The sequence below is a fragment of the Eubalaena glacialis genome, chromosome 8, assembly GCF_028564815.1.
Source record: "Eubalaena glacialis isolate mEubGla1 chromosome 8, mEubGla1.1.hap2.+ XY, whole genome shotgun sequence".
Taxonomy (NCBI): Eukaryota; Metazoa; Chordata; class Mammalia; order Artiodactyla; family Balaenidae; genus Eubalaena; species Eubalaena glacialis.
In genome coordinates this window covers 2,405,161-2,418,754 of record NC_083723.1, presented here as the reverse complement: position 1 = coordinate 2,418,754, position 13,594 = coordinate 2,405,161, and the positions used below count along the sequence as shown (strand labels likewise).

Here is a 13,594-nt window from a genome sequence, read left to right as displayed (position 1 = left end):
TGGGCACTATTAATCTGTGCATGTGCACGCAGACAGGTTGGGGATGGTGGTGACACAAAGGAGTTTACTATGTAGATAATTCAGCCTAATGATAAGAGACGAGCAAATATAAAAGCTGCCTTCAACAGATATTTACCTCACCACAAATGGAAGCAGATGAATATATAAAGATGGAAAACAGGTTTCCCGGTTTTGAGGTGCTCATGAACAAATGGAAAAGACAGACATGTAAGTAGATAATTTCAATATAATGTGGTGACTGTGATAATTGTTGAGCTCTGAGTGCTGTGGGAGTGCAGAGGAGGGACATCTAATCCAGCCAGATTGTAGGGAATTAGGAACATCTTCCTGAAGATAAGACCTGACCTCATCTTGACAATTGAGTATGACTTGGATAACAAAGGGGGAGTGGAGGAAGAAGAGTCATTCCAGACGGGGGAACAGTATGTACAATGGTAGGCTTGCCCTGTGAGAGCAACATCACAACTCTTACTGAAGGTTGGGTATAGCTACATCTTGAAATGGCAGCCAGGGAATGGTGGAAGATGAACAAAAGAGGTAGGCCAATGTCAGGACATGAAAGCCTGGGACCTATCCGCCTTGGTAGGTCTTAATCAGAGAGACTGATAACTTTGGCAAATTACTCTGGTTTGGACAGGGGACTAGTGTAGGTGAAGATAATGGTTGTACCATAGAGATCCTTTTCTTACCCCATGGGGTCTTCTAACTTGGTCCTCTACTTTTTAGCTTTGCCCCACGAATTAATCTAACTCAGCAAAAGATGAACTTTAAAATGTTAAAATTGGGAGCTAACTGGACAGTACAGAGATATTTAAGCATAGGTGAGATGAATTGTGAGAGGGATTTGGGATAACACAGGAGCACCCTGGTCACCATGGATAGCAATCTGGTGAAGCTCCGTAACAGACTACAGCAATACTTGGGGCTTAATAATGTATATGCTTCCTGGCTAAGGTGCCACTGTGACCTCGTGAATTATTTGACCCCCCTGAGTCTTATTTTTCTTACCTTTAATGATTGCTGTCAGAGTTGTAAAAACTACCATTAACGTATTTAAAGGAATTGGCAAATTTCTGGCATGCAGTTTATAACATTTATTAATTATCAGTTAGTAGTTGTAACATTATTAGTACCTATAGTAGTAATGTAGTAATATCATCTTCATAATGATGATGTTGATTCAGTCAATATTTGACCAATCAGGACAGAACCTGCAAACTCAGAAGTGGCAATGAAGGGCTGGAGAACGGGGGACCCTCTGTGGATTCTGAAGGTAAGTGAGAGAGAGTAGTAAGTGAGAAGGCCTTGACCCAGCACTGCTGACTGTGAAGATGGAGCAGGCCATGTGAGAAGACTCCAGGAGCAGAGTGCATCCCCTGCTGCCCAAGAGCAAGGAAATGGGCGCCTCAGATGTCAGGGACTGTATTCTGCACAGTTGGAATGAGCCCCAAAGTAGATTTCTCCCCAGACCCTCCAGATATGAACAAAGAGCACACCTTGACTTTGGCAGTTGGATCTCAAATAGAGAACACAGTTAAGCCTGCTCAGGTTTTTGACCCACAAACTTGTCAGTAATAAATGGCCTTTGTTTAAAGGTGCTAAGTTTGTGGCAGTTTGTTATAGCAGCAGGAGAAAACTAATACAGAAGCAGAGGCAAGAGGCCAAGGCAGAGTGAGAGAGGCAGTGCTGAATTCCACCATCATTTCAGTTTTGAGAAGGAGGATAATTCTATCTGTGACTCAGCTGGCCAAAGAAAATCCTCCGGTAGATTCTCATGCCATCAGCAGCAATATGGCACTTTTTGGTATCCTCTGATTTGAAGCCATTCTAGCAGCTACTTAGAAAAAAAAAAAAAAAAAGGAAAGTAGAAAAACAAGAAAACTAAAATTTGGACTTTAAGCCAGAGTAGAAGTAAACAGGGCAATGAATTACAACTATATACCTCAGAGGCACTACGCTTACATCTAAGTATGATGACATCCTTTCTTCTACCTTGTTTCAGTATCTACTGCTGCAAAATAACCTCAAACCTAGTAGCTTAAAACAAGCATTCATCATCTACTGGGACTCTGAATTGTTCTGTCACAAGGCATAGCTCCAATAGCTGAAAATATCCAAAATGACCTCACTCACATGGCTGGCAAGTTGGTATTGACTGTTAGCTGGGAGCTCAGCTGGGCCTGATGACCAATGCCTTATTTTTCTTCCCCTCTGGATCTAGGTTGGGTCTCTCACAAAATAGTGACTGAAACTCCAGGGAAGAATCCCAAAAGGACCAATTTCAATGTACAAGTACTTCCCAGGCCTCCACTTGCATCATGCTTGCTAATATCTTATTGGCTAAAGCCACTCACATGTCCAAGCCCAGAGTCAACGTGAGAAGGAAACAGACCTCATGTTATGGTAGGAGAAGTGGCAGGCACACACAGGAAGGGGTGAGCTGCCAAAAGCCACTTTTGGGAACAGCTATTACCCACCTCTCCTTCATAACCCACAGTCTCACTTCATTGCTTTCATGCCACCAAACAAACATCAAGTCTTTTGTCAAGGAAAGCACTGTATTATTTCCTTGACACAAGTATTCCCTCATTTATTAGAGATTTAACATGTTTAAAACTGTGATCGTATTTTTACAGTGAATGGGTTTTGTGTGTAACCCATGAAACTGCATGAGTTTGGAGGAGTCTACCATGAACACTATTTTCCCATAGGCCTTATTATTTTTATTATAAAACATTTCCAGAACAAGGTGCTTTTAAGGAAGCCAAAACCTTAGAAGAAAGATTCAAGGACTATTCTATGTATTTTTTTTATTCATGTGTTATCTCTCCTCTAATGGTTACAGACAGGTTTTTTTTTTTTTTTTTGAACATCTAAAATACGCTTTGTGAGTGGTCTTCCCTGAGTTTTCTTTCTCAATATAGCAAAAGGTAGGTTAATTATGTTGATATTTTCAAAGAACCAACTTTAGGTTTAGGTTATTTTTTCTGCTGTTTTTCTATTCTCTATTTTATTTATATGAACCAAACATCCAACCTTCAAAATATATGATGCAAATATTGACAGAATTGAAGAGAGAAATAGCCCTACAATAACAGTTGAAGACTTTAGTTCCCTACTTTCAATAATGAATAGAACAACCAGACACAGATCAGCAAGGAAATAGAGGGCTTAAACAACAATTTGACCTAACAGATATTTACAGAACACTCAAACCAACAGAATACCCAAGCGGAATACACATTTTTCTCAGGTGCACATGGAACATTCTCTAGACTATATTGTAGGTGACAAAGCAAGTCTTGGTAAATTTAAAAGGACTGAATGCATGTAAAATATATTAATACTTTCTGAACACAATGGAATGAAACTAGATATCAACAGAATGGAATGAAATTAAAAACTGATATATGAAAATTAAACACCACACCCCTAAATAACCATTGGGTTAAAGAAGAAATAACATGGGAAATTAGAAATTATCTTGAGACAAATGAAAACAAAAACATAAGTCATGGGGTTCAGCAAAAGTAGTGCTAAGAGGAAAACTCATAGGTATAAATGCTTGTATTAAAGAAGAAATATCTCAAATCAACCACCTAAATTTACACCTTAAAAAACTAGAAGAAGAACAAACTAAACCCAAAGCTAGCAGAAAAAAGAAAATAATAAAGATTAGGTCAGAAATACACAAAATAGAGAATAGAAAAACAATAGGGAAAATCAATGAAAGCAAGAGTTGGTTCTTGAAAAGATCAACAAAATTGACAAACATTTAGCTAGATTGACTCAGAGAAAAAGAAAGAAGGCTCAAATAACTAAAATCACAAATGAAAGAAGGGACATTACAACTGACTTTTGCTGGAGGAGGTCATTGAGAGGACGTGACCACCCACTGACCCATGAGCTGAACTCAGGCAATCAGAGGCTCCTCACCCCCTCCTCTGTCCTTGAAATGAATGTTTGTTCTGCCCACTGTTCCCACCATAGGAGCTGTTTCAAGAACACAGCCTTGAGAGAGTAATGTTTCGTTGAGACCATCTGGACAGTATACGTGACTGAGCCCTGTTAAGTCCTCTACATAAACTTGAAGATTCTGGAGGGTGGGTGCGGAGATCTACTCATCTTGAGGCACCTAAGACAAGCATAAGTAAGTTTCCTCGGTAATTAAACCTGCCACCTACCCGTCTGGAGAGTCTGCCTCTTTCTCCTTGCCCTGTGAATACAGGGGCCAGTTTTGGATTTCACCTGGGGAACTCCTGAGGTTTTGAACCAACAATTTTACAGAAATAAAAAGGATTATAAGAAAGTACTATGAAAAGTTGTACACCAAATGATTATATAACCTACATGAAATGGACAAATTCCTAAAAACACATAACCTACCAAGACTGAATCATGAAGAAACAGAAAATATGAACAGACCTATAACTAATAAGGAGATTGAATCAGTAATCAAAACTCCCAACGAAGAAAAGCTCCAGATCAGATGGCTTCACTGGTAAATTCTACAAAATATTTAAAAAAGAATTAAGACTAATCCGCTTCAAGCTCTTCCAAAAAAATTGAAGAGAACACTTCCAAATTCATTCCATAAGGCCAACTGATACCAAAGCCAGACAAAGACACTACAAGAAGAAATGGACCAATATCCTGATGAATACTGATGCGAAAATCCTCAAATACTAGAAAACAGAATTTAACACACATTTGAAAGGATTATACACCATGACCAAGTGGGGTTTATTCCTTGAATGTAAGGAATTGTAATTGTGCATTAGTACATTGTGTGGCAATGTAAAATGGAGTAGCCACTATGGAAAACAATAGCTGGTTCCTTAAAACATTAAACACAGAATTACCATTGAGCAATTCCACCTTTCGGTATATACCCCAAAGAACAGAAAGTGGGATCTTGAAGAGATATCTGTACACTCACGTTCATAGCAGCATTATTCACAATAGTCAAAAGGCGAAGCAACCGAAGTGTCCATTGATGGATGAAAGGATAAACAAAATGTGGTATATACATAAAATGGAAAATTATTCAGCCTTAAAAAGGAAAGAATTCTGACATATGCTACAGCAAGAACGCTGTTGTCCATGAGGACACTATGCTAAGTGAAACGAGCCAGTCACAGAAAGACAAATACTGTATGATTTTGCTCATATGAGGTAGCTAAAGTAGTCAAATTCATAGAGAAAGAAAGTAAAATGATTGCTAGGGGTTGAGAGGAGGGAGGGAAAGGTAGTTAGTATTTGATGGATATAGAATTTCAGTTTGGTAAGATGAAAGGAGTTATGGAGATGGACAGTGGTGATGGCTGCACAATAATGTGCTTAATACCAATGAACTATACACTTAAAAATGGTTAAGATGGTTGTTACTGAGGGAACAAAATTCATATGTTGTAGCCCCTACCCCAATATGATGGTATTTGGAGGTGGGGCCTTTGGGTAATTAGGTTCAGATGAGGCCATGACGGTGTGGCTCCCATGACAGGATGGAACTAGGAACAAAAAACAACTGACCACAGTTAAATGTCTAGATAAGGTTGAAACAAGACAAAAAAAATCAGTGATATAATCTTTCAGGATCTTGTTTTGATATTTATGAAAGTCCACTGAAAAGCATAATGGTGTGTGATATAATTAACTCTGAGAAGATACCCTTCTTTATCAGAATGTATGAGAAATTATGTGTATTTAGGTTTGCTAAAAACTGGAAGTATTTATTATTTATAATTAATGATTATTTCCAGAATCACTGAAAGCATAGGCCAAATTATATTGAAATCAATCCCTGAACTGCAAGTATTGTTCTTTGAAACTGTTAATAGCTCATAACAGCTACTACTAATTAAATGCTTTACCAGGTTCCACGAATTTGCTAAGTATTTTACCCATCTTAATTCATTCAATTCCTACAATTTTATAAGAGAATTTATGTATGAAGGAACTGAAAATTCTGGACTTTAACTTTATAACATGACTTTGTTTAACTTTACAACATCTAACAAATGTTATTGGTTCATTCCTTTGTCCGATATTTTTACATGAATAACATTAATAGCCCTCGCTATTATAAAGTATAAATAGTATCTGAATTTTACAAATAAGGATACACAGGCATAGAGATTAGCAAGAGTACTGGGTCATGGTGCAAGTAAATTTCCTGCCAGGAATAGAGTACAGACAGTCTCACTCTAGAGCCTATCTTCTGCATTCTGCTGTACTGATCTAGGCAGTGAAATAGAGCCTAGATGAGCTCTATTTTTTGGTTCTGAACTGTTGGTGCAATGTCTGTTATCCTTATTTCAGTCATAAGTTAGCTTCTTCACCTCTAATTTGTTGGAATGCTTTGACAGTTCACTCTTAGGAAAACTTACAAAAACAAATCAATATTGTTCTTAAAAATTACACTAGGTTGGGATTTTCTGCTTACAAGCAAAGTGTCATACTTGTCTAAAATAGGACTACAATGAAAAATGATTTCGATTCCTTTAAAGAAGAGTTCTTGATAATGACTATCAGTGTACATTGAAATGTTAACAAAAGATTGAGCTCAAGCTCCTTTCTTGACAGATCAGAAAATTGGTCACTAGTTCAGAATCAGTGAAAACTGTACTATAGCTGTAAGACTGGCCTGAACTCATTAATGGTTCCTTCAATGTGAATTGCATTTGCTTCTCAGCAATATCTTATTTCCACAGATGGTATTTCAAATGGATTATAAATTAATTATTTCTTAAAATAGGTTATTGAACCTCATTTATATATTTACATGAACATTCCAAACTAAGGAATTTCCCTAAGCCTACCCGCTGAGGCCACAACTGGAGTGCACATTAAAAGCATAGTTCTTATCCCATGCTTCTCTCTCATCAAACTGCTCTTTTCTCGTTCAACAGCGGGTATCTGGAGCGTGTGGCTTGGGACCATTATTTTGTGGGGCTTTGCATTTCTACTACCTTTGCCCTGATTCTTACTCCCTTCCTGGTCCCGAGTGCCTACGGCCTCTCTTCATGGAGGAGCGGCAGGAACCGTGAGCTCTCCCACTGCTCCAAGAAACAATGATGTCACTCTTCCTCCACACAGCCTCCCTAGGCCTCTGGTCTGTGGCCGGGCACTGCAGAGGAGTGGTGAAGAGGGCACAGCCTCTTAAGGCTAGAGCAAGCTCAGCATCTCTTGCTACAGCACTTGGTCTTTGCCTTTCCCACATGCTCAAACATGTTAATCTCTTTTCACTCCCTGCCTACCAGGCACATTCCATATGGGAACACTGTCCGTGGCTTTCTTCTGGAAGTTTCTCACCACTTCTGGGCTGGGCTTGTGACACCCTCTGGGAGTTCTTACAGAGAAACCAAAAGGTGCAGCAGTGTTCATCAAATTCTGCCTCCAGGAATGTGGTGGAGTTATTTATGCAGGGGTTGCCTCTCTTCAGCTCCTGTTCTTACAAGACCCCCAAATTTACTTTCAACTACTTTCCCATTGCATTTCAGCTCCTGTAACCTAACTCTTTGATAATCATCAGTGAATTAATTTTTTCAAAGGAGAGAGACAGATAAGGAGGCATGATACACAATTATCAAAGTTAAATATAAATTCCTTTGTGGCAAAATTAGGTTATCTGTGTGTTTAGAATAAATTATCTGATATATACTTTGTGTTGGCCACATACTGACGAATGTATTTTTTGAAAACCAACTATCCTTTTACAAACAGGTTTATAAAAGGCTTATCATTCTTACTACTTTTTCCTTACAATCCATAATTTAAAAATAAGAATTCCTTATTTGGTCTTTTACAATTTTATGTCAAATGAACTGCTAAATACTGAATCTTAGATCCATGCTCTTCTCTCTCATTTGAGTGTTTAAAAATTACAAAGCTCATGTCACTTCATTTACCTCCAAGTCTTGCTCTGATGGAAATGTCTGGTACTGCCCTGGAATTCCATCTCCTGCCCTGTTTTAGTTCTTCTAATAACATTTTTTTCCTTTTTAATGTCGTCTGAAATCCTGCGTCTGGCCTGGGAACTCGATGTTGAGGTTTCACATCACTGAAATCTACCAAGCTTGGTATGGTTCTGCCAATGCCAGGCTTCAAGTCAGCATCACCACCAGGACTCACAAACCCTGAACAGGTGTCACCTAAGGGGATATCATCCCGAAGTGGAAATAATGGATAATCTGGCCCATACGGTGGGGGATAAGGATAGTGTAAATGATAGTCTGGCAGGACTGAAGGGGGATAAGGGTGAAATTTAAGAAAAGTAGGGTTGCATTTCTTTTCAATTCTGCCACAGTCATGTCTGTCCTCAACTCCTTTCACAAAAGGCATGTTCAGTTTTCGTAAGAGAGCACGATAGTGTGGGTAATCTATATTCTCAACAGTCTTTGTTCTTGAAAGGAAGGATCCTTCAGAGATACTTATCTTTCCAGGTGTGTGCTGTGAATCCATATCTATGGCCTTTCTCTTTAAAATTGTGGATGACTGTATATTAATTGCTTCTGAAGTCTCCTTTCTCTTTAACTATAAAACTCTTATATTTCTAACCACTGAGGATTGGTTAACCTAACACAGTTATTGATTTGGCTTTCTCAATGTCAATAGAGTAGAGTTTTTTCTTTTTTTAAATTTTTAAGATAAATATTTTTTCTCCATCAAAGGAAGTAAGGGACCAGAACAGAAAAGAACAAAACAAAACAGAGCCCATGTTGCTTGGCAACAGCTAGAACTCTAACACATTGGACCATTTATTATATACATCATAATTTAATTCTTAGGAAAAACAAAAACAGACTTGTTAGTAAAATCTCCATGACAGTTTCCTCAGCAATGCTCAGGAAAACTGTGCTCATTTGTTATTTTTTAATTTTTCCATAAGTTGATACTTTCTGGGTAAACGAGATTCAGTAAAGGGTATAAATAAAGCAGTTAATGAAGAGGCAATATATTTCTTAAAGCATATCTCTGATATACTTTAAGTATTTACCTGATAGATATAAAAAAGTACAAAACACGCTGCCTATATAAATTGTAAATTTAAATGCAGTGCAAAAAATGAACATATATTACATTACAGTTAAATCAATGTATCTAATTTTTAAGGAAAGTAACTTGCAATTTATAGTCAAAGTACAGGTTCATCTTTTACGTGTCCTACATTATCCTTACTTACCTTTTTGCTACCATGATGGCAGAGTAAGAGCAATGAAGTTCTTAAACTCATTTCAGGAAACTACAGTAAGTAGCAGCTATTAGCTCAATACAAAAACAGACGTCATCAATATACTGTTCATTTAAAAGCTCATTTCAACTAGGTAACTTGGTCTTGCATGAAAACTGCTATCAAAGGAATTCCAGACAGTAGAATTCGGGCACAAAAGCTAACACCATCCCTACTGGAGTAAAAAGTGCAAATACGAATGACAGACCCACTTTCTTTTTGATTTTCAGCAATCAGCTTTCCATCTTTAGAATCACACCATACATTAACTAAGATCTCCAATATTACTTCTTATTCTCAGGTTGAATATTAGGAATTTACACAGCAGACCAAGGCAGGAGGGACTGCTGAATTACAGAAAACAGAGATTTCAAGATTTAGCATGGTCTGAACAGTCCTCTCTGCCCTTTATTCTCTATAAGTCCACAGTCCAAAGTTCATTTGGTAAAAATCATGTTGTGCAGGTTGACTTGTTTATAAAAATTAAAAGGAATTTTAGCAGAATATGTACCCAGACAAATATAGTGATTTATTGGGCACTATTCAGTAAAATTTGTTTACTAGGTGTGCTCAAAGGAAGTGCAAGACCTTGACCAAAATGCTGGCTGGATCTCAATCATGCAGGTCTCTTTACTAAGACATGCCTGAACAGGCTGAACTCAATTCAGGACTTTATACAGATTAGAAAGGATTTCTAAAGAAGTAAATCTACTCAGTAGAATAAACTGTACTGGATACATTTTACCAATTAGCACGTGCATAAAGATAGCCAGAAAACTCAAGAAATAAGCAGAAATTTCAATTTCCTTTGTTAATAAGAACCAAGGACTTTGGATATTTACGTAATCCTTAATAAATGTCTTCATCCTGGTCCTGGTCCAAATGAACTCTCCTTCCTTTCTGCTAGATGTTTTCCGTTCTTTTCTTTTTTTAAAAAAAAAGTATGGTTATTTGAATGCTTACTTTATACCAGGAACTATCTCAGGAGTTGAGGTTAAAATGGTGGCAAAACAGACACGATTCTAGCTGTGAAGACATAGTTTGTAAAGCAGGCCAGCTGAAAGACAGCAAGGGGCGATGCTCTCTGTGGCACAAACAAGATACATCTGAAGGCATCGATGTTCGAGATACGCCACCGAACAAGCGGGGAGGTGGACTCAGGTGGGTGCTCAGGCTGTCAGTTCGAAAACCCTCGTCTGGAACGAAGGACACCCAGCGATGGCTTTCAGACCACCCTGGATCACTCATTTCTTCCGATTACACAGGGTTATTGGGCATTCTGTCTTCAGTTGCTTAAACTTCATTCTCCTATGTACTTGTACCAGCTGGGTAAGATTTACTTGTATCGTAGCTCCTTTCACATGAAGTGAATCCTTCCCGCCGCAGAAACGCAGAGGATTCTAACACGTTCTGGCTATAAACGCCCACGTAGGCGGACGGGTGGTTTTATGCATCTTCCCGAACTCAGGTGATAAAAGACCATCTTTCGGGCTGAGCGCTGCATGCGGTCCATTCCATCTAAGGCTGTTGCCTCGTTCTTCCCGCCCAGCCTCTTCCTGGGGCTCAGGGCCCACTTCCATTCCCGGTGGCTGGGCCTTGCATCCATCGCCCAGTTGCGTCCCATAAATCCGTAGGTAGTCAGCAGCCGACGTCGGGAGAGGCAGGCAGCCCTCTCGGGCTGGACCAGCCCTCACTCCCGTGACCCTCGCCCTGTGGTCCAGAGTCGGCCTCAACGCTCACACTCGGCCAGCCCGTCCCTCGGCCCGCGACTCTTCTGCGGCTCCACAACCTTCCACAGGTCGCCTATGCTTTCCGGGTTGCCTGAGCGACGGCGCGGTCCTCAAGGCGGGCGACTTCGCGCCCCCTAGGCCTCCACGACCAGCCCCGCCCCCGCCCTGCCGGAAGTGGTGGCCCTTTTTCCGGCCCCCCTTCCGGTCCGCTGGCGGGCGGGTGGGCGCGAGCCGCCTAACGACCTTCTGTGCTGAGTGTCGGCCGGCGGCGACGGCGGCGGGTGGATGGAGGCCTCGGCCCCCGGCCGGGCGCGGCGGGGCTGGCGGCGGTCCCGGGCCGCGGGCTCCCCGCTCTCCCGGGCCGCGGTGGTCCTGGTGTTCTCCGCGCTGGTGCTGCGGACAATCGCGTCAGGTGAGGCGGCGGAGGGCGGCTCCGGACCGCGGCTCCCGGAGGTTTTTGCGTGTCACGTGCGTCCGCTGATGGGAAAGCCTGTATCACTGGTCCCGCTCTTGAATTTAATAGGAGGACTGGGCACATTGATGTCGTGTAGGGGGGCGAGGTCATTCAAACACCCACAGCTCAAGGCTTGAGATTAAATTGGCTGTTAACAAGCCCCTTATCAGCCCCCGGGTCCTTTGCCAGCTTTCCACGACGTACGGGGCTCAGGATTTCAGTGTATTTCGAAATGAGTAGACATCCCGCCGCTTTGGCGTTTCCCGTGGTCCTGGGGCTCCATCTATTGGTTTTAGCTATAAAGTACCGGAAAGACTGGGAACTTCAAGTTTTGATATTCTGCTGCCGCCGTTTGTTTCCTCCCTTTGATTCAGAGATCCGAAATGCTTTCTCATGTTTTCAAAATAGAGTTAATATACCGAAGGGAGTGCTTAATTAAACGGTCGTCACTTAACTAGAAAGGTTTTGGCTGCGTTATTTTGCGTTCAAGTTTTAGACTTTTTAGAAATAAAGTGTCTCCCAGAATTGAATCATAGAAAGCACAAAAGAGGTTTGTTTAAAATACAATTTGTGCAGAAAAGGGGCAATGAGTAAAGAAGCCCTCCAAGAATATGAATGAGGAAGGGCTGCGGAGGTCGACAGGGGATAGGAGGAGAATGGAAAGAAATGGAGTGAAGAGACATTACAAAATATGCCAAAGTCCAGAGGTCATTCTAGTTTAAGTAGAGACTAGCCAATAGCCGTTCATTACCCCGTAGGAGAAGGATGCTTCTTGACCACGGCCCATGATCTTATGCTAGGTACGACTCTGTGTGTGTGTGTGTGTGTGTGTTGTCTTTTGATCCGAGAACAAGATCAGGCCTGAGGATATAAGAAGTAGACTAAGACCGCAGTATCTTAATATGTAAGGTATGAATTCATATGTAAGGTATGAATACCTTACATAATATGTAAGGTATGAATGTAAGGTATGAAGCAACATTTATGTAGCGTTTTATAGTTTATACAGTAGTCCGTTCAGTTCCTACAAAAACTCTAAATCTGGAATTTAGTCTCATTTTGTGGGTGAGAAAACTGAAGCTCCTGGAGTTTTAAGTGACTTTCCTAAGACTAGTTAGTGGAAGTTGGGATTTAAATCCAGGTCATCTGGCTTTGAATACCATACTCCTCTTTGCTCTGTTAACAAACAAAGAGGATTTGGGTCTAAGCTTTATTGCATTTTCTGTGCTGCTCCTCCCCCTGGCCTGTGCACACTCCTGTGTCCATCAGCATTTACTTGTTCAACGAGGACTGAACAACATCAGAATATATCATATTCAACAATTATTATTTAATATTTGCTATGTGCAAGGTATAGTGCTTGACGGATTATTTTTTTCTTGATTAAATCTTTTATTTGCTTGCTGGTTTTTGCAGAGTCAAAGCATGGCTTACAAAGACCTTCCCAGTCTGGCCCTACCTTTCTCTTCTGCTTCCCATCCCTGTGTCCTCCAGGTTTAAGGAACATACTTTTTTCTTCCAGTTTTATTGAAGTATAAGTGACATACAGCACTGTATAATTTTAAGGTATACAACATAAGGATTTGATTTACATACATCATGAAGTGATTATCACAATAAGTTGAGGGACTGTCCATCATCTTATATGGCTACAAAATTAAAGAAATAGAAAAAAATTTTTTTCTCCTGTGTTGAGAACTCTTAGGATCAACTCTCTTAACAATTCATATGTAACATACAGTAGTGTTAATTATATTAATCATATGTTTATCATCATAATTTATATTATCGTATGGTTTATTACATGCCAAGTATGTACTTATCTTATGACTGGAAATTTGTACGTCTTGACTGCCACCTACTGAATAGGAGAAGATATTTGCAAAGAATGTATCCTCTAAGGGGTTAATATCCAAAATATACAAACAACTCATACAACTCAACATCAAAAAACAGCAGTCTAGTTAAAAAATGGGCAGAGGATCTGAATAGACCTTTTTCCAAGGGAAGACATACAGATGGCCAATAGGCACGTGAAAAAGATGCTCAACATCACTAATCATCAGGGAAATGCAAGTCTGAACCACAATGAGATACCATTCTCACACCTGTTAGAATAGCTATTATCAAAAAGGCAACAAATAACAAGTGCTGGAG

At 40.1% G+C, this 13,594-nt stretch overlaps 2 protein-coding genes across 2 annotated transcripts in view; one reads left to right on the top strand and one right to left on the bottom strand.

Annotated features, from left to right (window-relative positions):
• Nucleotides 1–9,219, bottom strand: part of SPMIP7 (sperm microtubule inner protein 7) — a 54,526-nt gene extending 45,307 nt beyond the window's left edge. Inside the window, exons 1-2 of the mRNA XM_061199027.1 lie at nt 9,206–9,219; nt 7,932–8,497 (exon numbers count right to left, since the gene is read on the bottom strand). Coding sequence (XP_061055010.1) covers nt 7,932–8,497; nt 9,206–9,219 — 580 coding nt within the window. The remainder of the gene's footprint in view (nt 1–7,931; nt 8,498–9,205) is intronic.
• A 2,049-nt stretch (nt 9,220–11,268) lies between these two features.
• The window catches only part of ZPBP (zona pellucida binding protein), a 93,825-nt gene continuing 91,499 nt past the window's right edge, over nt 11,269–13,594 (top strand). The window contains exon 1 of the mRNA XM_061197524.1: nt 11,269–11,395. Coding sequence (XP_061053507.1) covers nt 11,269–11,395 — 127 coding nt within the window. The remainder of the gene's footprint in view (nt 11,396–13,594) is intronic.